We start from the raw sequence: 26313 nt of genomic DNA, 5'->3' as shown, positions 1-26313 counted from the left end.
ACAGAGGGCTTGGAACAACCTCATGCATGAAGGCATTTTCTGCTACATGCCAAGTCTTTTTTTTTTTTAATCATAAACATTAATTTTACTCCATTATAAAGTTTTTTACTAAATGCTTCCCAGCATATTTCTGAAATTCTCATTTTCCCAGTCCGGAGGATCCAATTCCATTGATAAAGTTTTAATGTAGTAAAATCGCTCCTTTTATTCCTGGAATGAGCCCAACTTGTTTGTGGTGTGTTTTCAAGCTGATCTCCTTTCACATCTATTCGTGAATAAAGTGGATGTGTGATTTTTTTTATTTCTTGGACTATATTTGTGTCTGGTTTTGATCTCAGGGTTATGTGGCCTCAAGGATTTTTTTCCCCTCACGTTGGAAAGAACTTGCCTCAGGGGACTTCTAACAATCATTGCAATGTCTTTTAACGGCTGCTGCAAAGTCAAGGTTTCTACTTGATCAATGTTTTTTCCACCTTAGAGTCTTCCCATAATTTTTTTTTATTCCCGACATCATTTATGCCTTTCTTGTTCTTATTAATCATAGTAGAGTTGGGTGTTTTTTTTTTTTTCCAATTTGGTTACTTTTTTGAAAGAGCTGGTGTCCAGCATTGGGGACAAAGTTGCGGACAAGTGTAAATTCACATTCGCACAGCTTCTGTTCTGCTGGAGGGCAACCAGTGGACACCCAGAGGATGAGCATAAGAGCTGTGTGGACATTTGGGACTGGGTGCTCAGGACACCTGTTTTAGCTCCGGTGGACCATCGGCAGGAGTGGCAATGGAACCTCCGGCCTGAGCATTTCCTCTGAGTCTGGCCTTGAGTGAGGCCTGTGTTGCTTGATTCTCTTTATATTTCTGTTGTGCTGTAAGAAAAGTACTGTTACAGTTTTTAACATTTTTTTAACGTTTATTTTTTTTTTGAGACCGAGACAGAGCATGAACGGGGGAGGGTCAGAGAGAGAGGGAGACACAGTATCTGAAACAGGCTCCAGGCTCTGAGCTGTCAGCACAGAGCCCGACGCGGGGCTCGAACTCACGGACCGCGAGATCATGACCTGAGCCGAAGTCGGCAGCTCAACCGACTGAGCCACCCAGGCGCCCCAGTACTGTCACAGTTTTAAAGAGTGAAATGGACTCACTCAAGGCCTCAAAATTGGCAAGTGAAGTGAAAAAATCAAGTTCTTACTATTACATCTAAAACTCAGGCTGCTTACCAGTGCACAGGTTTTTGGGTTTTGCTGTGCAGCATGGGACATGTTCTAGGGGTTCTTCATTGGTTCATTGGTGCCATTTCTTCCTGGTCCTTGTATCAGGAAGCATCTCCTTTGAGCCTTTGATTTCTCCCACTTAATTGTGCAAATTGACCAGCTCTCCCTGTTAGTCCTAGCCAAATCAGTCTCCCCAAGGTGCAGATCCAGATTGCATTCATACTGTGTCTTAGATTTTCTGATTCCACTGTTTTGTGTGTGTGTGTGTGTGTGTTTTAGTGTGTATTTATTTTTGAGAAGAGGGGGGAGGGGCAGAGAGAGAGGGAGATGGAGAATCTGAAGCAGGCTCCAAGCTCTGAGCTGTCAGCACAGAGCCCAACGTGGGGCTTGAACTCATGGACCGTGAGATCATGACCTGAGCTGAAGTCAGACACTCAACCGACCGAGCCACCCAGGCGCCCCAGGGGTTTTCTTTTTTGATCATGTCTTGAATTTGTGATGCCCAGGGTAAGCCACTGTAATGTCTTATTGGAACAAAATATTTTGAAAATATTTCCAGGTAACTTGGGCCAGTATTGTTTTCAGTACGATTGACTTTTCATTCTTAAACCGTTTGGGGTTATGTCACCTTTTGATAACATTTAAAGTTCATAATGCTTTCATTCATAAAGGATCTGACGGGTGATGGAGATGGCGAAGGGGAAGACGGGGATGGCTCTGACACCCCAGTGATGCCAAAACTCTTCCGTGAAACCAGGACTCGGTCTGAAAGCCCAGCTGTAAGTCCCCCACTTCCAAGCCCAGGCACTTCCAACCAGACATAGGCCTGCATAAACACACACACACACACACACACACACACACACACACACACACACACAAAACCAAAAAATGGTCTTGCATCCTCCAGAGAGAACTTTGGAGAGAGAGGTGAATACATGTTTTGAAAGTGGAGAATGACAGACAGCAAGGCTCACGGATAGTCAGTGAAGGTCTTCTCTCCCGTGGTAGTATTTCAGGTGTTTCAGCTCTTTTCGGACACTCCTGGCTGCAAGTGCCCGAGACTGCTAGTTTGTAGGTGAATGGCTCAAATGCCTATTCCCTCTGGGACTCATTTCCGTAAGTGGAGTCTGTGACTTAGTGTGTGGTGTGGAAACGGGTAGGCGATCGTTGCTAGTGGCCTCCCACCCCATTAGAGAACAGGCTGACGCTCGAGGACCGTGGCGGGTCTAGTTGACAGTCTCCCCCAGCATATGATGGAGGTCATCCCCATTACAGAGGACAGAAGGATCTGGTAACTAACCCAAGGTTAAACATTGATTCTTGCGTGTAGGATTCGAATACAGGAGTGCACCACCCAAGTTCATGCCACTTTGAGTAAGGAGCCTAAGGGCTTCTCATCCAGCTGGTTGATCCACTACCTTCCAGAAGAAGACAACAGTCACTCTAATGCTTTGGGGGGACAAAATGTTTGGTTTGGGGTAAACTGGATGTTATTTTCCATTCAATCTGCAGGTGCCAGTTGCCTCTGACGGGCAGTGCGGGATCTGCTGTGGACCATCGGCAGCCCTGCTGGCACCCTACCCCTTCCCCCAGTAACAGGGGAGTTTCTGGGAGAGATCCTTTCAGCCCAGAGTCCTTCCCTGCTTACCCACCTCTTCACTTCTGGGGACTTGAGGCGACCCCTCAAGTCCGAAACTCCATGCCTGTAGTCACCAAAGGCCTCCTGCTTATCCTCTCTTGCTTCCAGGTCCGAACCCGAAATAACAACAATGCCTCCAGCCGTGAGAGGCACAGGCCCTCCCCACGCTCCACCCGAGGCCGGCAGGGCCGCAGTCACGTGGATGAGTCCCCCGTGGAGTTCTCAGCTACCAGGGTTGGTTCCCCGGACACCCCCAGTCTCTTAAGTGGAAGATCCGCCTCTGTCACTGTGCCACTGAAAGCGGCCGGCGTTTAACCTATATCTGTTCCTCACACTCAGCACCTTTTCAGGGGCTTGCCTTTCCTTTCGCTCCCGGGTGCTGGGTAAGCTTCTCTCTTGGCCTGATCCTGGATGGAACCCTGGTGGAATGTGAGAATTCCCTGTTGACTGGGTTCTTGCTCCTCCTTGGGAATGAGTTCAACTCCACTGACTCCAGAACTGTTTTGTCTCGCTAGTATCTTCACTGACTGTCTTGAGGCAACCCCAGTGGTCACAACAATTCTCCACTCCTGTTGCAAGCCTGGGCACACAATAAGCATTTAAGGAAACCAGTGGCTCTCTCTGAGCTTGGCTCTGGAGTCTCTAGACATCACTCATGCTTACTCTGCCTTTGTCCTATCTGTCATGATTCTGTCCCTGTTCTGATGGAGGTTGCTTTTTCCCACCACTCAAGGGGTGCTCACTCGTTCCTGGAAAACCGTCTTTGGTGGTGTCTGTTCTCAACTCACACCTTCACGCTTCAGGCTTGCCCGGGATCCAACTGGGGGGACCACCGGTCTCCGGTCACCTGCCTGGTTTGCTGTGGCCCAAGATCTGTGTCCTTCTGTCCACAGTCCCTGAGGCGGCGGACAGTATCCTTGGCAGGCACACCGTGGCCGTCCCCCGCCAGCCCCTACCTCACCATTGACCTCACAGATGATGACGTGATGCCCCAGAGCAGCAGTACCCCCTACGCCCGCCTGGCCCAGGACAGCCAGCAGGAGAGCTTGGAGTCCCCGCAGGTGGACGCGGAGGGGACAGATGCCGACAACACCGAGTATCAGGTACCACTGGGAAGGCCTACGTAGTAGGGAAGGGCAGCCACTCACCCAGAGGAGCCTACTCCCACGTCTTTTTTTGGTCACATCTATTCTAATATTTGGATTTCTTTTCCATATGCACCAGTCCTTCCTTCACCCTACTTATCTGCCAGACATAATTCAAACATCTAATTGATTTCCCAAACATCACATTTGTACCCCCAAATAAGTGTACCCTGTTTGTACATGCTTCTGTTCGTCCTGTTTTACATACAATTGGAGACCGGCCATTTTCACTTATTAGGAACTGGAGTTGTCTCACTTTCTTGTCTATAACCCATCTAGTGTAGAGTTCATAATTAACCAGTTGGGCTCAATTATTTCACTCCAGCATTGCTGCATATATACATACGTGTCTGCATATATCATGTAGATAACCTTTTTTTCTTATGTATATCAGACTATAGGTATATTTTCATAACTTGTTTTCATGGGCATCTCACATTTTATGATAAGCTTTTTATGTGCAAACGTCCATATTTTTTTTTTGCATTTCAATGCCTTTGTAATAATCTGTGTAATGGCCTGTGGTGGGAATACCCAGTGATTGTCATTATTTACTCTAATGTTATGTTCTGTGAGTTTTCAGTCGACAACTTTCATTCCTAGATACTAGGTTAAATGTATTTGTGAAATGTTGTAAATCTAATATAATCCCATGTTCCTATCAAATAACCAAACTGGTCCCTTATTTTCAAGGGGTTCAAACTCAGTTTTAATTTTTTTAAAGTAATCCTTGCACCCAATGTGGGGTTCAAACTCACAGCCTCAAGATCAAGCACCCCTCAGCTGGGCACTTGTTTTTTAATATTTATTTTTGAGAGAGACCCCATGAGAGCATGGGGGAAGAGTCAGGGAGAGGGGGACAGAGGATCTAAAGTGGGTTCCACGCTGACAGCAGAGAGCCTGCGGGGCTCCAAGTCACCAGGAGATGGAGATCATGACCTGAGCCAAGGTTGTACCTAGGCTCCCAGGGGCCCCCATGCTGGGCACTTTGGAGGGAGCCCCAAGTTGGTCCCTCAGCAGTGGCCATTGGGGTCAGTGGGGTGGGCAGGACTTTTCCTTGGCCCAGGCAATCTGTCTCATTGGGATTCTTTCTTGTGGTTCTTCCTTCTAGGATGGGAAGGAGTTTGGAATAGGGGACCTTGTGTGGGGAAAGATCAAGGGCTTCTCCTGGTGGCCTGCTATGGTGGTGTCATGGAAGGCCACCTCTAAGCGACAGGCCATGTCTGGCATGCGGTGGGTCCAGTGGTTTGGTGACGGCAAATTCTCCGAGGTGAGTCCGGTGCAAGGTAGGCTCCCGGGCCACAGACCTGCAGTGTTTTCCTCCCTTCCTTGTACGCTTGATGTTTTACGATAAAAGGCCCGTGATTGCTTTCTCCAGATGGATGAGGCTATTTGACTCAGTATGTCTAGGAAGGATAAAAATTTCTTGTTGTTAAATAGCATAAACACATATTTAGGGTCTCATGGGGCTTAGAGCTCTGTCTGCTCTTCTAGGAGACAAAAAGCTGGAACGTTCTCTGAATCCAGTTGTGGCCACTTGTGCTCTCTTTTTTACTTTTTATGGATTCCTGTGGAATTGGGAATGGCCACTTGGGTAAGCACCCTCAAAGATCTTTGGAGAAGCTTAGAAGAGACAGGAAAGGTGGTCTCTGCCTCTGAGTATCATTTAGCCCTGGAGGCATGTGGGGAGGAGCATGTCTGGCTGGGCCTAGGGTCACCTGGTGACAGTTCTGAAAAAGTTCAACTCAGAGTACCGACTTCAGAGTTTGTTGATTATGTTCTTTTTGTTGCTGATGATATATATATCATCTAATGTTTTATATATATATATATATATATATATATATATATATATTATATATCTAATTTTGGTATGATTAACATGATTATGTTCTTTTTGTTGCTGATATATATATCTAATGTTTTATTTTTGAGAGATAGAGTGGGAACAGGGGAGGGGCAGGGAGAGAGGGAGACGCAGATTCTGAAGCAGGCTCCAGATTCTGAGCTGTCAGCGCAGAACTTGACACGGGCTCGAACCCACGAACCGCGAGATCACGACCTGAGCGGAACTCGGATGCTTAACCTATGGAGCCACACAGACACCTCTGTTGTTGCTGACATTAACCACTTTATGTTCTTTCTTGATGAGAGTCTGTGGGACAATAGCTGAATCAGCCACTTTTGATTTCTTACCTGTCCAAAGCACACTATGAGACCTCAGGTTTTGATGAGGCAATACTTTGCCTGGGATGGTCTCTTTTCAAAATGTTAGTCCAGTCCAACCTTCAGCACATCCAGAGGTTAGATGAGGAACAACAAGCTGGGCTGGGATGGAGGCAGATGTGGTAATGGAGGGCCATTCAGTACGTCTGTGTGATTCAGCATCAAGTTGAGGTTCTGTTTTTTCCCACGATTTGGGCTTCCTCGGGATCATTTGCCATAAACACATTGAAATTCCCAATAGGCAGGACAAGGAGGATTTGAGTCCCCCTGGTAGGCAGAATACACGTAGATACTCTGTTTGACCAGCAGAGGGAGCAGGTCAACAAATGTCCTGGGCTTGGGCTCTCCCTGAAGCCTCTAACTGAAGGATGTGGGCTATGAGTTCTGTGAAATTAAGCAGCAAGGATTGTTTGTAACTGCTTTGGCCCAGTGAGACACAAATTGAGCTTTGCAAGGCTGGTCTGATGTTAGTAAGATGATGTGGGGGGGCTACTAGCATTATAGGATAGGGTTGCAGTGCAGGTCTTGGTGTTTGGGGTACACATTGCATGCAATAGAGCAGTTCAGGACTGGGAACAGCACTGGTGTTTTCAATGTACAATCACACCGACCCCTAATTTCTTTTAAATGCTTTTTTTTGAAAGCTTATTTTGAGACAGAGAACTCAAGTGGGGAGGGGCAGAAAGAGAGATGGCGAGAGAATCATAAGCAGGTTCTGCAGTGTAAGCACAGAGCCTGATGCGGAACTCAACTCAAAAACTGACATCTTGACCTGAGCCCAAATCAAGAATAGGACGCTTAGGCGACTGATCCACTCAGCAGCCTTCCCCCCTCCCCGGTCCCCGCCCCCCGGCCAGTTTTTTATACGTGGTGGCAATTCCCTGCCATGGAAGGTCAGGATTAGAGGTATAAGCGCGAAACGGAAGTTGGCATGACAGAGAGCATGCGCTGTGGGGAACCAGACATCACCTGTCTTTCAGTGCTAATCAGCATCCCAGGACAGGAGTTTCATCCCCTCCCTTTGGCGGCCTGATTAGTTCATGTAGGCCCTGGAGACTTGGGGAATATATGGGTATTTAGCCCCAATGGAAGGCACATATCAACAAATCAACATAACTAGAAAGTGCTTACTTTTGCCACACTATTCTCTAAACATGTACATTAAATTCCCTTAATAAAAGGCTAAATAGTTAATCTCAGCTGTCATTTGTCATGCTCACGAAGGAGGGAAGGACATGTACAAAAGCACCAATATTGGAACGTCCACTGTGCATGTCAACACTGAGACGGGGCCCACACAAGGGACCTGTGGGTCATTTGGTCTCAGAACATAACACAAATACAGGGCGCATCCTCCATTTGGAGAATCCTACTTTCTCCCATTTGGAGTGTCATGTTCACTGTGCTTCTGGCTATAGGGTGTGTCAGAGGCCGTGCACCAGTTCTGTTTTCTACTTTCTCTAACCTCCTTTTCAGTCTGTGAACATGATCCCCAGGAATAAGCCTGGGAGAGATACAGGCTGCAGACGGGTGTTGATGATGGCTTTCTCTTTCAGGTGTCTGCAGATAAGCTAGTGGCCCTGGGGCTGTTCAGCCAGCACTTTAACCTGGCGACCTTCAATAAGCTGGTGTCTTACAGGAAGGCCATGTACCATGCTCTGGAGGTAACGTGGTGGGTGGTGGGGGTCTGGACCCAAGAGCAGAGTTAAAGCAAGTGACGTACAGAAAGCCAGCTCAGGCCACAGCATAGCCAGTGCTAGCATGGAGGGGACACATGAAGTGCGTGCAAATATGACAGTAGCCTGATGATTGAGAAGAAAAGGAAGGGATTTGAGACTTCCATGCCTTCCCGGCTCTATGCCCCCTTCTCCGTGTACTGCTAGAGGGGGGAAGAGCACTGGGAGGTGGGAGACCATATTCCTATCTGTTGAGCTTTTCCAGAGCCTCAAAAGCTGCTGGAGAGCAGCTGAGGCCTCTTCCCCTTGTCTGTGGGGGATCCATCAGGCTGTCATTCCCTTTACCTTGACGTGGAAAGAAAATGGCCAGTGGCCTCGGTCCAGCATTTGTGAGCCAGGCTTTGTGCTTATATGACCTGTAAAACATCATAGTGCTTCTGTAATAGGACTTAACACTTGATGTCTCCCCAGCTTCATTGGGGAAAAAAAACACAAGAAATCTGGAGCTTTCTTAGAGGCAATGAGACTGTGCTGTGGCTGATGGCTCTCCTATATCTAAAAGTGACAGAGCTAATTCTGATCCTCTGGCCTCTGAGAGGGAGCTGACCACTCAAAGCCCAATGGGGAAGAGATGCTCTTTGGTGCCTGCATGGAGAGACTTCATTCTCTGCATGGCCTCCTGCCTGTCTCCGTACACAGGCAACCCCCCCCCCCCCCCCCCAGTCACATACCATAGCCCAGGACAGCTGCTAGGCTATGAAAGGGGCCAGTGTGAAGAGGAATGCAGGCCCCGCTGGGTGAATCCCTGGGTGTGGCCTGGCAAGCCTCCACCCCTCCTGTTCATCCCGCCTCTTTATCTCCACAGAAAGCCAGGGTGCGGGCTGGCAAAACCTTCCCCAGCAATCCTGGTGACTCCTTGGAGGACCAGCTGAAGCCCATGTTGGAGTGGGCCCACGGGGGTTTTAAGCCCACCGGGATCGAGGGCCTCAAACCCAACAACAAGCAACCAGGTGGGATTGGGTCCCTGGGCAGCACCCACCATCAGCTGCTGGTGGGGACAGTCTTGGGAAATGCAGTCACCCCTTGCTGCCACCTACCCTACCCCGGCTTCCCAGCAAGCTGGCAGCCCTGGAGCGCTTTCACCCTGTGAACCGCCAGGGAAGCTGGAAAAGTGAATAGGCCAGCCTTTTCCAGCTTCCCTGGCTACCCTTCTTGCTAAAGGTCAAGTATGCGTAATTGGGATTGAGTCTGTTGCAGAAACTTGAGTAAATAGAAGGCCAAGACGGAATTGTCACTGATGCCCTTTTATAAATTTCTCTTACAAGTTTTTGCATATTTATTTTGAGAGAGAGAGACCACACTTGCGAGAGTGAGAGGGGCAGAGAGAGAGGGAGAGAGAATCCCAAGCAGGCTCCGCTCTGTCGGCAGCACAGAGCCCCATTTGGGGCTTCACGTCACAAACTGAGATCATGACCTGAGCTGATACCAAAATGGGTGTTTAACTATTTGAGCCACCTAGCTGCCCCATTAGTGCCCTTTTGTTTAAAAAGGAAAACAATAATTAAGCTATGCTTACTGGAGAAAACTTGGGAAGACTTAACCCTTCCCCAAACCCCACAGGCCACCTCCATTCAGAAGGCAGCATCATCCATGCTAAAGGTTTGACCGGCACCGTATTTCCTCTCTAGGTGTGGTTTCACATTGTCACTCCCAGGAATCCCAGATGTCTGAAATCCAGGATTTTATTTGTCTTAACAATCCATACGTTTAACATAGTATTTTCTGTTTTGTTTTGTTTCCCTCTCCCCACAAATAAGTGGTTAATAAGTCGAAGGTGCGTCGTGCAGGCAGTGGGAAGTTAGAATCGAGGAAACACGGTACTCCCTTCCCGTATTTTGACTATGCACTGTTTTCTCTGCACTTTCTTTCAATTTCTTGCATATACAGTGGTCACTGGGAACGAATCCAATCTGTTAAAAAGTCAACCTGAGCTCACACCTACCCCTTCACTCCCATCCCTCACAACCGCCCTCCAGGTTAACGTTGTTGGGTGTGCACACCCTCCCAGACTTTTCTATACACTAGTTGGATTCCTGCTTTCCCTTAATTTCTCAACTCTAATGGTATGTGCACCGTCAAATGTAATTTTGTCACTAAAGGGTTCTTACGATTTCTGATGACTATAATTTTCCTTTACCATGCTCCTTATAGATATTTACAGGTTGAATAAAAATATAAAAGGAATGTATAGAAACAGAAACAATGGCCATATAATATAATTTAAATTTGTTCTGGTAGCAGCGTTGGAGAGAATACAAGAAACAGGTGAAATTAATATAAATCATGTACTTAATCTAATATTTCCAACATTTTGGCATTTCTAAGTCAATATAAAAATTATGAGTTTGGATTTTTCTAAATCTATATTTTTACATGTCTTATGATATCTCAATTTGCGTGCTGAATTTTTCATTAGAAATAAGTGATATATTTTTTAGAGATGTCCGAGTTCCAAATGAGCTGTTTGGTTGGCTTAATTGGGCCGGTTTGTTTTTTTTTTTTAAGTTATGTAAGTATTCTCACCCCGTGTGGGACTTGATTCCATGACCCCGAGATCAAGAGTGCCCTTCCTACTGAGCCAGCCAGGCTTCTTCAATGGGCAGTTGTTAAATTTACATCAAAATTAAGTATAAAATGCCTTTGCTGAGTCAGCACAAGTCACATCTCAAGTGCTCAGTCACTACCTGTGGCTGTTAGCCAGCGTGCTGCACATCAGAGGCCAGGCTTTGTCTGATGTTCCCGGTGCTGGGTCTATGGGGATGTATTCTCTTATACTCCTGGCTGTTTAAACCCCTGTAAATAAATACAGAGTGAGGGATTTTGAATTCCTCTGACTTGTCCATAGAGGGGCGGTCGGGCACGCAGTGTGGACCCATGTCATGGCCCAGGTGCGGCTGGCACCCAGGCATGGTCCTGTCCTGGGGTCTCGGTTTCCCCGCACCCCCCTTCGCCCCCACACCCCAGCCACGGCTGCCATCTCCTCACCTTTCCCAGAGAACAAGACCCGAAGACGCACAGCCGATGACTCGGCCACCTCGGACTACTGCCCCCCACCCAAGCGCCTCAAGACAAACTGCTATAACAATGGAAAAGACCGAGGAGAGGAGGACCAGAGTCGAGGTGACTGGGGGGCGGTGAGGAGGCTGGCGGCCTGAGCTCACCCACTTGGGGGGGTGGGGGGGTGGGGACAGTACGGAGGGCCGTTCAGCAAGCGAGTGTGGCTTAGCTGATGAGTAACAGGCTACCTGACGCCATGTCCCATCTGCTCTTTTCTCAACAGAACAAATGGCTTTGGATGTTAGCAACAACAAGGGTAGTCTGGAAGGTAATGTACTCTCCTTTGTAGTGGTCTTCCTTCTTGCCCTGAGTAGTGCTAGGATGTACCCTGGCCTGTTTATCTGCCCTGTGGGAGTTTAACCCAGTGCTCTGTGCCTTGACCTTGGGCTGGAGTGCGGACATCTTAGTTGCTACATTTAATGCAGTGAATTGTCTGACTTTCACAGAGACTGATCCTACCCCCTTGAGTATGTAGGAAGGGGAGGGTCGGCAGTTTGTCCTCAGGGAACTCCAAAGGAAACCATGACGTATGACATCTTTAGTCTTTCTCAGCGAAGAGCCAGAATGGGATTTGAGGTAAAAGGCAGACAGACTTCACCACCATCACTCTCTCAGGCTAACTCTGGTCCATTTGTCCGGGCTGGGAACGAGCCCCTGGAATTGCCCAGAATGTATCTGAAGGAATTCAGAATGTGTGAGGATGGATGGACTCTCTCTTGCTTCCTCAGCCTGATGTCCGTTAGTCAGCAAATAACTTTGAGTGGTTCCCTCAGTGCCGGGTAGCAAAACAACCACTCCTGACCCACAGTGCTCTGGGGAGAGCTCAGGTTTGGAGCAGTCCCTGACAGTCCCGGAAACCTTGACCCGTCATCCTCCTATCCCCCAACACTCTGTCACCCATCTGTGCTTCCTGGCTGGGGATGCTTGGTCTCAGGCACTTTAATGACCCTGCCCACATGGTCAGTGATGTGGGCCATTCCTGACCTGCTGAAATGAGGGGAAGGCAGAATATCCTAATGGGAAGGGACCAATGTCCTGAAATCATGACCAGATGACAAGCGATGGGCATTTTTTTTTTTAAAGATTATTCATTTTGAGAGAGAGAGAGAGAGAGAGGGCAGAGAGCATGCACAACTGGGAGAGGGGATCAGAGGGGAGAGAGAGAATCCCAAGCAGACTCCATGCTGTTGGTGCCCAGCCTGACCCCAACGCAGGGTCGATCTCACAAACCATGAGATCATGACCTAAGCCCAAATCAAAAGATGCTTAACCGATTGAGCCACCCAAGAGCCCCTCACGTTCCTCTTTAAAGAGTCTCGGGGGTTTTCAGGCCAGGCCCTCCCAAGAACATCCCACTGCTAGCGTGGCCCCTGCTCGGTGTCCTGCCTCAGGTCTTCCATTTGGGCCTTGCCTCTGCCCGCCTCAGGGACTTCCTGCCTGGGGCTATGGTTCTGGCCTCTCCCCATCTCGGGAATGGGGACCGTGGGCGCCGCGACTTTGAAGTGTTGCCGCAAGGAACAAAGCGTGAGGAGTTACTTAGCCAGCATGGAGCACGTAACAAGAGCGGTTAGACTCCAGGCTTCCACTGTGCTGTTGTGACCCTACTTGCCAAAAGCTGCATCCCTGTCTTTCTTACAGATAGCTGTCTGTCCTGCGGTAGGAAAAACCCTGTGTCCTTTCACCCTCTCTTTGAGGGTGGGCTCTGCCAGACATGCCGGGTAAGTCCTAACCTGGGGCTTTCCTGCCCCTTCCCCACTGCACTTCCCTGTACTGGCCCAGAGGAAAGCACCCACGTGTTGGCAATAGAGAAGCCTCTGGTGCAACCCCTGCGCTGAGCGTGAGGTGCTGCAGAGGGAGGCCATCCTGCAGCGGCACGCAGACAGACCCCTGCTGGGGTCCCTGGACAGGACACCAAGCCACCCGTCATCTGTTCTGTGGCTGCGTCCTAGGGCCTCAGCCAGTGAGCCAGCAGGACCTGGTGGTCCCTGATCTCTGAATTCATGGGTGTTTCTCTCTGGCCGCCAGGACCGGTTCCTCGAGCTGTTCTACATGTACGACGATGATGGCTATCAGTCCTACTGCACTGTGTGCTGTGAGGGCCGTGAGCTGCTTCTGTGCAGCAACACGAGCTGCTGCCGGTGAGCATGGGCCATGGGCTGCGGGCCTGGTCTGTGGCCCTGAGGGATCCGAGGCCATGGTGCTGGGCCCAAGCCGGTATCCCACAGGGCCATGGTCATCGTGTCCTGGAAGTAGAACTGGGGTGTAGGGATGGGCTTTAGAAACATAGATCTGTGAGGGGGCGCCTGGGTGGCTCAGTCAGTTGGGCGTCTATCTTTGGCTCAGGTCATGATCCCACAGCTCGCGAGTTCAAGCCCCGTGTAGTCAGCCTGCTTCGGATTCTGGGTCTCCCTCTCTCTGCCCCTCCGCCACCCCCACTCATGTGCTGTCTCTTCCTCAAATATAAACAAACCTTAAAAAGAAAAGAAACATAGGTCTGTGAGGGTGGGCGTGGCCCCCTGGAGATGGGCCATTTCTGGTGGGGAGCTTTTCTGTGCAAAGAACCTGTGGGCTGAGGTTGCATGGGCATCCAAGGAAGAGGTTAGCGCAGCCCAGATCATGACCCCGTGCCTTCTAACCCACAGGGAGGCACAACTGGGGCCCCAGGAAGGTTTCAGGCAGTCCGTTGCTGTCTCTAGGGAAGGTGGGGTATGTAGGAGGGCTGCCCGGTGGCTAAGGCAGCCCCCCCCCCTTGGCTACCTGGCACAGGTGCTTCTGTGTGGAGTGCCTGGAGGTGCTGGTGGGCACAGGCACGGCAGCAGATGCGAAGCTGCAGGAGCCCTGGAGCTGCTACATGTGCCTCCCACAGCGCTGTCACGGCGTCCTGCGGCGCCGGAAGGACTGGAACATGCGCCTGCAGGCCTTCTTCACCAGCGACACGGGGCTCGAATACGTAAGCCGGCTTCTTCCCCCAGCACCAACCCACCCCAAGTGCGCTCTGGAAGTCTGTCGGCAAGAGTTAATGGAAAAATGCGTTGTCCGGACGGGCGTTTGAGAGCCTCAGACCACATCCTCTGCACAGTTCTCGAGCTTCTCTAGGGCTCTCTCTCCCCTCCTCTGTGGCCTCTCATTGATGGAAGGAATGGTTATAGAACTAACCAAGCCTTAGCCTTAGTGGAACTGAAGAGGGAAGGGAAGCCTGTGACTTACTCTTAAGTCTTAGTGGAACTGGGCTCCTTTCTGCAGTCCATGGAGGGAGGCTCCAGGTCATTCCTGGATAGGGTAACGTGTTTCTGTGTGTGTGTGTATCTGTACCAAAGTCGCATCTGTGTTCATGTCTAAGGGTAGAGTGGCCATTCTGTGCCAGAGCTCCCGAGGGGATCCCAGCTAAGAAGCTGCAGACAGAGCACAGGGCTTGTGACTCTCAGAGGAAGGTCAGCCCTCCCCTCCACCAGAGGTTGAGTCTTCCCCCTGCACCTTGACCTCCATGACCTCCTTCTTTAACCTGGCAGGAAGCCCCCAAGTTATACCCTGCGATTCCCGCAGCCCGAAGGCGGCCCATTCGAGTCTTATCCCTGTTTGATGGAATTGCAACAGGTGAGTTTGGAGTTCACCTAGGGATGCTCACCTGCTCCAGGTGTCCCGTCATCAATGCTAAGAAAACCCCCTGGGATGACCTGTCGGTCACTTGTTCTCAGAAAGCCACTGACTCTTTTGTTTCTCTCCTCAAACCTCTCCCACCATTTCACCTACCTGGCCCTCCTTTGGGCCTTTCAAAGACAAGTATATCTTAGCTGTGTTGTATTTTGTATTATGCACAAGTATCTTGGACAGTGATTTTCCATTCCATAAACATAGATCTGTTGGAGGTGAATTAGGCAGTTCTGAGTATCTGTAGTCTTGGTTCCCTTCCACATCCCCAGGTTGCCCAAGTGTAGAATGAGCACAAGCCAACGTGCGTGTCGGTCCTGGAAAGTTGACCCAGTTTAACTCATTTAATCCTCAAAGCCACCCTGAGATGCATTGTTGGGAACATCTCCATATTACCAGAGCAGGAAGAAGTAGAAATGAGCTGCTGTGCAGCTTGCATCATTTGTACTTAATGTGTGTACATTGGTGTCCAGATTCCTCACTCAGCGACAGCTTTTAATGACTGGGTCCGGTCATTACTGGTAGCTTTTCTCCACTCTGTTGGGCCTTATAAAGACTTGTTTGTGTCGGCACAGATAACCCGTAGTAGGACTGAGCCTTGGCCATGCCACCAGACCTTAAGAGTTTTCTGAACATGGTTTTGGTGAGGATTCCTGTCCGTGTGTCTGTGTTTGACTGTGCTGGGTGGTAGGTGCTGGAGTCTTGGCTAGATCCTGCCGGTGGGTTACGCCAGTTATCCATACATTTTCTTCATGAAACTCCACAAACCAGGGAGCCTGGTGTGGCCAGTGTGTGGTTTCTGTGCCATCCGCCCGAGTTCTCGAGGACAGCCATGTCCTTGCCCTCGAGGACAGCCATGTCCTTGCCGGGTCTGGTCTGAGCTCTAGAGATGGCTTAGAATCAACTGCAGGGAGGGCCCCATGGAGGACAACCCTAATGCAGTTTCTGTCCCTGACGCCCTGTAGGGTACTTGGTCCTGAAAGAATTGGGCATCAAAGTGGAGAAGTACGTCGCCTCCGAAGTGTGTGAAGAATCCATCGCTGTTGGAACTGTCAAGCATGAGGGCAACATCAAATATGTGAATGACGTCAGGAACATCACAAAGAGAAACGTGAGGGCTGCCTGCACCCCTGCTGGGCTCTGCCCCACCCCCTCTTCCTCCTTCAGCACTGAGCCCCACAAGTCCTTATGGCTATGTGGTCCCCTTCTCCATGCCCAGGGCTATGGTAGAAGAGAGAACCTGGGCTTACGTCAAGCTCTAGTACCAAGATCCACAAGTTGGAAATTATTCATAAAGATTTAGATCTTAGTGTGTCTGGAGCCTTAGGTCTTCCTGGGTCATTAATGGAGTTGGGGGAAATAAATGACCAAACAAGATTCTAGTAGTGGGTTCTTTCTTTCTTTCTTTCTTTCTTTCTTTCTTTCTTTCTTTCTTTCTTTCTTTCTTTCTTTCTTTCTTTCTTTCTTTCTTTTCTTTTCTTTTCTTTTCTTTTCTTTTCTTTCTCTTTCTTTCTTTCTTTCTTTCTTTCTCTCTCCCTCCCTCCCTCCCTCCCTCCCTCCCTCCCTCCCTCCCTCCCTCCCTCCCTCCCTCCCTCCCTCCTTCCTTCCTTCCTTCCTTCCTTCCTTCCTTCCTTCCTTCCTTTCTTTCTTTCTTTCTTTCTTTCTTTCTTTCTTTCTTTCTTTCTTTCTTTCTTTCTTTCTTTCTTTCTTTCTTCTTTCTTTCTTTCAGGCTCCACACCCTTTGTGGGGCTTGAACCCACAGGCCTGAGATCAAGAATCGCATATTCCACTGACTGATCCAGCCTGGTGCCCCTAGAAGTGGGTTTTCTCAGGGCACCTGGGTGATGCTGTCAGTTAAGCATCTGACCCTTGATCGTGGCTCACATCATGATCTCATGGTTTATGAGTTTGAGTCCCAAATCAGGTCTGCGCTGACAGCAGGGAGTCTGCTTAGAATTCTGTCTCTACTTCTTTCTCTCTGCCCTTTTCTGTCTTTCTCAAAATAAATAAACTTAAAAAAAATGGGTTTTCTTGATAGTTGCTTGGAACCTAGGCTGCATCCTTCCATCGTCACCTCCATCCCTCCCCTAAGAGTGTTTTTCTTTCACAGATTGAAGAATGGGGCCCCTTTGACTTGGTGATTGGTGGAAGCCCATGCAATGATCTCTCAAATGTGAACCCAGCCAGGAAAGGCCTGTACGGTGAGTATCCCAGCTGACCCTATGTCACCTGAGTGCTGGTCCAGGAGGAGTGGTCTAAGAAAGAACTATTTGTTTCTGGCCAACCTTACCTCTTGGCTCTTTCCTTGTCCATAGTAAATCCTGTCCCCCAGAGATACCAGTAAATACTGCACTGCTGATGCCCATGTCCTTAGTCATTCCAAAAGACTGCAGGTAGGAAGACTGTAGGGTATCAGCTGTAGTCAGGTGATCCCTGGGGAACCCATTGGTCTCACTATGGAGGGGTGGGCTGAAGGATTTGAACCTGGCTCTGCCATCTTGTTTTGTGGGCTCAGAGGGCACCGGCCGGCTCTTCTTTGAGTTCTACCACCTGCTGAATTACACACGCCCCAAGGAGGGTGACGACCGGCCCTTCTTCTGGATGTTTGAGAATGTGGTAGCCATGAAGGTCGGTGACAAGAGGGACATCTCTCGTTTCCTAGAGGTAAGGGACCTGGGGTCTTGAGTATCCAGAGTGCATGGGTGGGTGAGTCCTGCTGGCATTGGAGGTGGTTGGGTGTTTCCGCTTTGGGGAATGACTTTGGGTTCTAGATGGAGGACATGGCTAAATCCAAAAATCTAAAACTAACGGAGTCAGGTGGGTTGATTCTTTTTAGTACATGGAAGACGATTTGATCTCGACCTCACCCTGAATCCCCCTGAAGTCTGATGATGAAATCCTCATCTCCCTACTTTTGGAAGCCTCAGGGGATTTGACTAAACTTTGTTTTTCACTCTGGGGTCATTTTTCTCCTCCCCGTTCTGAGAACTGCTGTTTTAAGGGGCTGCCAGCAGTTCATTGACACAATATCATCAAGCATTATAGTAAATGCTTTTTATGCATTTAATTCCTTTTCTCCAAACTTCATAGCTTGTGGTCAGCTAGAGAGGTTATAGAACTGGCTCCTTAGTTCCTTCATGGTGTGTGAACTTGGCAGAGGGCTGACGGAAGCCATATTTTGCCAAAACTGTATTCCTGCACCCACCTTCCAACTTGACAGATTTCAGTTTTGAGCTACTTTTACCCCCTGTACATATAGCACATTCTGTAATTATCTGGCCTGTCCGAGGGTATATCCTCTCTTAGAACCTGCAGGTCTGGTCGGGTGTCTCTTGCCACCATTAATATCTGGGCACTTCTGTCTTCCAGCCAGATTCTTACCATTTTTTTAAAGTTTATTTATCTTGAGAGAGAGAGAGCGCGAGCAGGGGAGGGACGGAGAGGGGGAGAGAAGGAATCCCAAGCAGACTCCATGCTATCAGCATGGAGCCTGATGTGGGGCTCGATCCCACAACTGTGAGATCAAGACCTAAGCTGAAATCAAGAGTCAGACTTTAATAGACTGAACCACCCAGGCGCACCCAGCTAGATTCTTAATGGGAATTGGTCTTTCCTCTTGCTGAGGGGAACCATGCCTCTTCTGTAGCAGAGGCTGCCCTGTCACCTGCCCCGGTCAAGCCCCACCCTGGCTTACACCTGAATACTGACATGAGCTCCCAGCTGCTGCCCTTCTCTCTGCAGTGTAACCCAGTGATGATCGATGCCATCAAAGTGTCTGCTGCTCACAGGGCCCGCTACTTCTGGGGCAACCTGCCTGGAATGAACAGGTAACAAGGGGCTCAAGCTGGGTCAGGTAATGGCCGAGTTAAATGTAACTAATGGTGTGAGCCCTAACTGTGAAGTCTTGTGACCCAGAGAATCATTCAAACCTTCTAGAAAGCACCGAATCTGCTGAGAAATGGCCCCAGCTGGGATTCAGACTGGTGTTGTGGTTGATGCCTGTTGGGAAGTACAGCAACTACATGGAAATCGGAGGCCGGGATTCCTTAGTCTTCTCTGACTTGTTCCCACTCTGCCCATGGGGCAGGTTCTTAAAAGTGCCTGGAGCTGGGATAGAGCAGAGTGCTAATGCCCCACCTGTTCTCCTAGTTGGTATCCAATTGGGAAATAAAAGTAAATTGTTAGATGAAGTGACCCCTGGATGAGGCCTGTGGTGACCAGCCAGGTGGCAGAACCGTGCTAACCTGTCTCCCTTGGATTTTCTTAATCAAGAGTTTTCACAACTTTTTATCAATCTTTTCATGTTCAAAGCCACAAAGTAAACGGCATTGCTGAGGATTCGTTATCTCCTATATGTGGTTTCCAGGAGAACAACCTGCTGATTAAGATACACAATGTGATGGTTAATGTGACATCCCAGACTTGCAAATGAGTTGAGCTTAAAGAAATTTCTCCTTTAGAAAGAAGGACTGAAAGCATAATAACTTTCAGGCATTTAGCAAAGTGTGAACAGAGGGGAGAAGGTGCTGGAATAGCTTGTAGGATTTCTGTTGGGTAGGCTGTGTTTTTATTTGGCTGATCAGCCAGTGAAATGGAAAATGTCCATGTCTGGATGAAGTGGGCTTTTTCTTTCTTTTTTTTTTTTTTTTTAACGTTTATTTATTTTTGAGACAGAGACAGAGCATGAACGGGGAAGGGTCAGAGAGAGAGAGAGGGAGACACAGAATCTGAAACAGGCTCCAGGCTCCGAGCTGTCAGCACACAGCCTGACGCGGGGCTTGAACTCAACCGCGAGATCATGACCTGAGCCGAAGTCAGACACTTAACCGACTGAGCCACCCAGGAGCCCCTGAAGTGGGCTCTTTCACTCAACACTTGAGCCCTCTGTGCCAGCCACTGCTGTATGTGCTGCCAGCTTAGTGGTATGCACATTAGATGTCAGTCGCAGCTCTTATGGAGTTGACGTGCTCATGGCAGATGGGTAGAGAAGACAGTAAATAATTTTGCAGTCATGGCTGGAGGTGGGGGCATCGTAGGAACCAGTGGGGATGCTTCTCCTTCTGGCAGGGCGTTAAATGAAAGAATAGAGCCATGCGGCTATTAGAGGGAAAGACAAACATTCCGGGAAGAAGGAATAGGGGAAGGGGCGATGTTGAAGAATGCATTGGAAGACCGGCTCAAGAACTGTTCCAGGGGCCAGAGTGGCTGGGGCAGTAAGGCAAAGGACTCGGAAGTATGGGCCAAGTTATGTGGCCCTTCTGGGTCATCGCATAGAAATTCGTGAACCGTTTTAAGCAGGTGAGAGTTGGATCTCATGTTCATGGTACTTGCTCATAGAAGGATAGACAATAGCAGGATGAGGGCAGCAATGGGGAGACCAGTGAGGGTGGATGTTCAGAGGAGGGCGCCAGGAGGCACCACCCATACATGCTCAACACAATGTGAGTATGGCTCTGGGTGGGGGGGGGGGTGGTGGAGTCCTGTGGAATTCGGTAGGACGGATGGATCAGATTGTGGGTAACGTGAGGGTAGGACTAACAGAATTTGCCGACCCATTGGGTGTAGGGTATCAGATGAAAGGAGTCTGCAGTCTCCACAGCTTTCTGCCCAATTGTGAGAACTGAATGGCTACAGCTGTGCTGTGCAGGGCTGTAGGAGGGGTGACCCAGCCATCACCTGGTGATCACAGACCCAAATCCAGCCATTAGTCTACACACCTTGGTTGTGTAGAGTCCAAGCTGCCTTCACTCCCTTGGGTTCATGGAAGACTCAAGATTCGGGTAGGCAGGCATTTTGAAGCTTGGAAGGTGAGGTCAAGGGAATCTCTGACAGAATCTAGGGGAATGTTTTGTGTGATTCAGAGGCCCCTCCTATGGGCACCATATTCATTCTTATATCTGATTGCCTTTTGGCCTTGAAGTTCCTAACACAGGGGTGCTGTGGTGTTCGTGAACTCTGTGCATTCAGACCTTCTGCTGTTTTTCTGCTCTGGAACTGCTTAACCCCTTGGTTCCTCAATTTCTAGCCCTTCCCCTTCTCAGGCATCTGTCTGCCTTTCTCCATTTGCAGGTTTCAATGGTAAAAGTTAAAAGAGTGATTGGTAGTATTGTGAACCCACCTCCTGTCTCTCTTACTTGTACTTCCTTTTAGCCATGAAAGCTTCCGGAGGCCCCATCCACCCCCCAGTGTAAGCCACCAAATCATGGGTTTGATGTGCTAGTTGTAACGAGTAGACCCACAAAGACCTAACCCAAGTTCCTGATGAAGCCCAGAGAGGGGGCCTAACTTGCTCAAGGTCACTCAGCCAGTGAACAGTTGGGGCTGGACTGGAAGGGTTTCCTGACCTTTTCCAGTGTGCTTTCCCTCATCCTGCTCTCAGGGGAGAGCTCTGCCTAATATTAAAATTTGGAAATGGGGAGCATTTGCTCTGGGACATTGGGCTGCCTCTTCAAGGGGCTAGTCTGTCCATAGCTTTGTTGCAGAGTCATGTGCTCTTGCGAGGCTCATTTTTTTTTATCAGGAATTTGTAGCAAGTTCACTGCCAGAGCTCATTTTGCAGTCTTTGGCCCTCACTCCCACCTTGGGGAGCGCCTAGCCGAGGCCCCTTTGTAGTTGGTAGAAAGTAATGGGTTTTGGATGTTCCCAGGCCCGTGATAGCATCAAAGAATGATAAACTCGAGCTGCAGGACTGCTTGGAGTTCAATAGGACAGCAAAGGTAAGATGTTCTAACAAATGGTCTCTGGAACCACACTTGGTGACCTCCAAGTGAGGACTTGACCGTGGTGTCCAGTTTGTTCCTGCCACCCCTCCCCTCCCGCCCCCCACATGACTCCCTGGTGCTGGGCCTCTTTCACCACGTCATTGCTCTCTCCCGTCTTTAAGCACAACAGTAGGAGAGGTTCTTGATAAACAAATAATCACCATGAGAAAAGGCAACTAGACTTTCCAATTGTGAATAGAGACACAGATTATTTCAGCCCATCCTCCTGGTAACAAACAAGTAATTCTACCTTTGCCAAAAAAAAAAAAAAAAAAGTCTGCTGTTAAGTCATAGTTAATTACAAGACCTCCATAAATGTAATGTTTATATCAAGCTAAGTTTCATTCCTTCAAAACCCAGTGGGCCATTCTCTACAATCTGGGTGGGTTTTTTTACTTTTGCTTAATCCTGCTTGGTCAATAACTCTGGTGTTTTCATGGCCCCCATGTGGTCTCATTCATGGTCACTGTTTTGTTTATCTGCTGTTCTCTGTGAGGCTGGTCCTTCATGTTCATTAACTTCTTGGTGTTTGTGGGAAACACAAAATGTTCTTGCCCTTCCAGCTCTCCTTTTCTCATTCCCTCTGTGAGCCCATCCCTGCCCCCCTCTCTCCCACACCTGCCTTCCCTCCTGCATCTTCCCTAGGTGCTTTTGAGCCTTGACTTGACCCCAATCCTTCATTCTGTGCTCACTCCATGATGTCGTTTTGTTCTCCAGTTAAAGAAAGTACAGACAATAACCACCAAGTCGAACTCGATCAGACAGGGGAAAAACCAACTTTTCCCTGTTGTCATGAATGGCAAAGAAGATGTTTTGTGGTGCACTGAGCTAGAAAGGTGAGCAGGGCTGCACGTGAAGAGGGAAATCCCACAGGCAGAGAGAAAGGGGAAGAACACGTGGTTAAGGATGGCAGGACAAATGGCCAGGTGCTTGCCTTAATTCTGCACGGTCTCCCTGACCTATGTTCCTGGGGCTGGGAATAATACCTTTTCAGAGTTAGTGCTGATTTTCCTGGTAGAAATGACCGAAGGGTGGTGGTGGTGAGGAATCTGAAACATGAGGTCATTAGATGGCACCATCTCTCTGTGTTCTGGCTGTGCTGCCCTGGCATTTACCTCCCCCAACATGTTGGGGTTCCAGAATGTATGAGGAACCAGCTAAAGAAAACCCCATTGACTTGCCATTGGTCTTTCTGAGAAGATCCCTTCGGCCAAGTTGTTGGTTCTAAAGCTGATTCCTACTTAGCCACAGTCTGTCATCTTCTTCCATTTACTTGGCTAAGTTGGCAGTTAAACTATTTTGATTCAAAAAACTAGCTCTTGGGTTTCAATTCTCCTATTCTGGTTTCAATTTTTTTTTCTTTTGTTTTCCCTTATTGTTCAAAATGTAGGAAGGGCTATGAATATTCCTTTTTACATTTTTGGCTGTGTCTCAAGGATTTGATAAGAGTACTTTTATTCCAGTTAGTTCGGTCCTACAGCTGGTTTTATTTCTAATTTGATTTAACAATAGTTTGCTTAGTTTTAAAGTTAAGTTCTGATTTGTAGAAAGAAACTGGTGGGTATTCTTGCCATTCATCTCGTGGGTTATTCTGTATTTTGAGACCTAAACCTAACATGCTGGGCTGGCTCTGTGATACGGGGGCTGGTGCAGATGGCTGTCGTTTATAGGCTAAACAAGACAGAAGCCTAAGGTGTTACATCTCTGGCAGGTTTCTTCAAACCCATTCAGCCATTGGCCCATTGGTGTGCACACTAAAGGGGTTAGTTTGTAAAGCCAGGAAAGACTGAGGTCCAGTGTGTATCTGTAGCCTCTCACCAGGCCTGGTAGAATCCCATAGAGGAAGCTCTTGGTATATTTGGTTGCCACCTCCGTTACATCCAGCTTGGACCCTGATCTAACAACTGGCTTTGAAGAGAGAAAGAAAATGCAGGATAAGTCAATGTAGTCACGGTTAATTATTTGAGCACATGCTGATCCATTTCTGGAAGTGTCCTTATTTCTTATTAGGGAGATTGCCTAACTTTTCTCATCTTGTGGTTTGAAGGCAGATACATGTCTCTTTGCTTGCTGTCTGGCTTTCTTGGCATGCATTCACTCATCCATCCATCCATTCATTTATTCACTCATTCTTATGGGAAAGGTCCACTGAGCACCAGCTGTGCGCCAGGAGCACAGTGCTAAGGCTTGGGTATGCACAAAACAGACATCCTCATAGAGGAACCCTGCCCTCATGTGCTGAAGAACCGGTGGGCCTGACCTCTGGGGCTCAAGAGAGGGCTCATGTGCAGGCCTGGTTGGCCTGATGGGATAAAGGGCAGAAAGAACAGTGCCATACTGTTCACGTTTAAGATCTTCCAGAGGTGCTAAGCGTGGTGGAGGGGGGCGCTTCTGACTCCCTGTCTTTGTACTCTGGTGCCTCCCGCCAGGATCTTCGGCTTTCCTGTACACTACACGGATGTGTCCAACATGGGCCGTGGTGCCCGCCAGAAGCTGCTTGGGAGGTCCTGGAGTGTGCCTGTCATCCGACACCTCTTCGCCCCCCTGAAGGACTACTTTGCCTGTGAATAGCCCCCAGGCACCCTGAGCCCAGGAGCACTGGGGCATGTGGGGCAGAGCCAGGACCCAGGAGGTACAGCCTCAGCTCTGCCCTTCCTCTGCTCCGCGTTGTGGGGTTGCGCCACCTATCCTTGGCAGGAGCAGAGCCGTGCGACCCCCTCCTGGCAGGGAAAGCCTGAGGTGCTGCCTCCTTGTGCACAATTCAGACCTGGCTGCTAGGAGTGGCCAAACACGGTGCTCGTTTTGTCTTCTAAAATTTTTAAAACTTGAAGTAGGTAGTAAGATGGGTTTTTTTCTTTCCCCTCCCGGGTTTACCGCTCAGAGAAACAATGGCTAAGATACCAAAACCACAGTGCCAACAGCCCTCCAATACTCAGGTTGATGCTGAAAAATCACCCAAGACAGTTATCCCAAGACTATGATTTTTAAAAAACATCTGCGGCTCCTTGTTTCCCAGGACTGCAGTGGTAGACATGTAGCTAAGGGACATTTTAAGGGCCCTGGATGTTTTTCTTCCTAGGGCTAGCAGAAGAGGAGATGATGTCTATGTCATTCTTGAATTTTCCCTAGCACATTCCCCTGGCCTCAGTATAAAGAGCTGGGACCCGCTGTCAGGGCCCGTGTAGAGTATTTTCTGTAATGATGATGATTTCAGCAGGGATGACCTCATCATCACATTCAGGGCTATTTCCCCCCCCACAGACCCACAGGGAGGACCACCCTTAGCGATATCCCTCCCAGTGACTGCAATAGAACCCTCCGGGGAGCTCAGGAAGGGGTGGGCTGGGTATAAATTGCCATATATTATGCGGACAGGTATGGCTTCTCGCTCTCTCCCTCTTCCCCACTAGAAGGGAACAAAGGAGTAGGCTTAGGTAAGACATCCCTGCCCACCCCCAAAATGCACCCTTCCAGACTACTCTGCAGGCACAGGTCTCCACATTAGAAGTAGGATACCCCAATTCCTCAGCCTTTTTCTAAACTGAGAAGCAATGACAGCCGGGGCACAAGCACATTCCCTGCACTCTCCCCTCATCTAAGAGATTGCAGGGGGAAACTGCAATAAAAGCTCGACCCTCCTTCCAGAGATTTTAAAGTCCTTTTGTATTCCGTGAGAAGTTGTTTTTAGGGGGAATGGGAGGTCGGGAAAGCTGCATTTCAGAAATGCTGTCGTAATGGTTTTTAACACCTTTTACTCTTCTTACTGGTGCTATTTTGTAGAATAAGGAACAACGTTGACAGGTTTTGTGGGAATTTTTTTATACACTTTTTTTTTTTAAATCACAGACTTCTATTTTTATGTTTTAACATTTTCATAAAAAGTTTTTTTTTGTAACTGGAGCCACGTAACAAGTATGGGGGAAAATTGTGCCTTGTTTCAACAGTCTTGCTAATTTTTAGGCTGAAAAATGACAGATGCCTAGAGTTTACCTTATGTTGAATTAAAATCAGTATTTCTCTAACAGTCTGGTGTCCCTTCTTTTGCAGGTCAGATGGGTGGGACGTGGGAGGGCCTGATTCCAGTGGAATAGGTGGGAGTCGAAGTAGGCCCTTGGTTCACGCAGCAAGCACAGTGTAGAAGTGAGAGTGAATGCAAGCCGGGGAGAGTGGGAGAGAGAATCCTAAGCAGGCTCCACACTCAAGCCTGTTGCTGATGCCGGGCCCAGTCCCAGTACTCTGGGATCATGACCCGAGCCAAAGTCAACAGTCACACTCAATGGACTGAGCCACCCAAGTACCCCTCCAGGCTGTTTCTTATAGCTCTTGGGTAGCTGATCAAGATGATTAAGGACTCCAGAATCCCAAGGCTGCTTCTCTCAGTTCTCTACACCTCGGTTGGAATCCCTTGCACCCGGACGCACTACTCCCAAGTTGTCCTGTCCCTGTTCAGTCACAGGACCCACGGTAATAGCCCTAGGAATCTAACCTGTGGCCGCACCTCTTTGGGTAGAGTATCCCCGTTGCTCTGCAGGACTTTCCCAGCCGGCCAGCCAGGTGTCCCAATACCCCAGCCCATCATGCCATAGTCCTATCACTAGATCTACTAGATCTAGCCTTTGGTCAGGGACTAGGAGCCAGTGAAAAATTTCAGTGCCTCTCCCGAGGTTCATCTCGGTCAGCTGATGCCTGCTGAGGGAAAAAGGTTTGTAAACGGCTGCACACGCAACGAGTCAATTGAACATCAACTGCACGTGGCAACTATATAAGCCTCTTCCTGTAAAAAGTGTTCTAGTCCTGGCCACCTCCATGATTGTAGTTGTGGGCCTTATTAAGGCCACTGTTGGAATGGGGGATGAGGAACGTTTTGGAAGGCACCATGGTGAGACGGTTG

General features: G+C 48.9%; 1 protein-coding gene across 12 annotated transcripts in view; it reads left to right on the top strand.

Annotated features, from left to right (window-relative positions):
* DNMT3B (DNA methyltransferase 3 beta) overlaps window positions 1-25446 on the top strand; it is a 41730-nt gene extending 16284 nt beyond the window's left edge. For 4 of the 12 annotated variants that reach the window (XM_023251333.2, XM_045053746.1, XM_019826656.3 and 1 more), the window contains exons 4-23: window positions 1879-1986; window positions 2958-3083; window positions 3743-3952; window positions 5106-5264; window positions 7777-7884; window positions 8762-8906; window positions 9714-9773; window positions 10951-11076; window positions 11237-11281; window positions 12652-12731; window positions 13039-13151; window positions 13780-13963; window positions 14523-14607; window positions 15627-15772; window positions 16772-16862; window positions 17177-17325; window positions 18403-18488; window positions 21308-21377; window positions 22140-22258; window positions 23852-25446. In XM_023251333.2, the coding sequence (XP_023107101.1) occupies window positions 1879-1986; window positions 2958-3083; window positions 3743-3952; window positions 5106-5264; window positions 7777-7884; window positions 8762-8906; window positions 9714-9773; window positions 10951-11076; window positions 11237-11281; window positions 12652-12731; window positions 13039-13151; window positions 13780-13963; window positions 14523-14607; window positions 15627-15772; window positions 16772-16862; window positions 17177-17325; window positions 18403-18488; window positions 21308-21377; window positions 22140-22258; window positions 23852-23993 (2352 nt within the window). In that variant the 3' untranslated portion in view covers window positions 23994-25446. Of the gene's footprint in view, window positions 1-1878; window positions 1987-2957; window positions 3084-3742; window positions 3953-5105; window positions 5265-7776; window positions 7885-8761; window positions 8907-9713; window positions 9774-10950; window positions 11077-11236; window positions 11282-12651; window positions 12732-13038; window positions 13152-13779; window positions 13964-14522; window positions 14608-15626; window positions 15773-16771; window positions 16863-17176; window positions 17326-18402; window positions 18489-18597; window positions 18848-21307; window positions 21378-22139; window positions 22259-23851 lie in introns of those variants that run through there. The other 8 variants (XM_045053745.1, XM_006929850.5, XM_045053747.1 and 5 more) reach the window with 7 other exon arrangements.
* The last annotated feature ends 867 nt before the right edge of the window (window positions 25447-26313 follow it).

The sequence above is a fragment of the Felis catus genome, chromosome A3, assembly GCF_018350175.1.
Source record: "Felis catus isolate Fca126 chromosome A3, F.catus_Fca126_mat1.0, whole genome shotgun sequence".
NCBI classification, from domain to species: domain Eukaryota; kingdom Metazoa; phylum Chordata; class Mammalia; order Carnivora; family Felidae; genus Felis; species Felis catus.
This window is presented reverse-complemented; position numbering and strand designations above follow the sequence as displayed.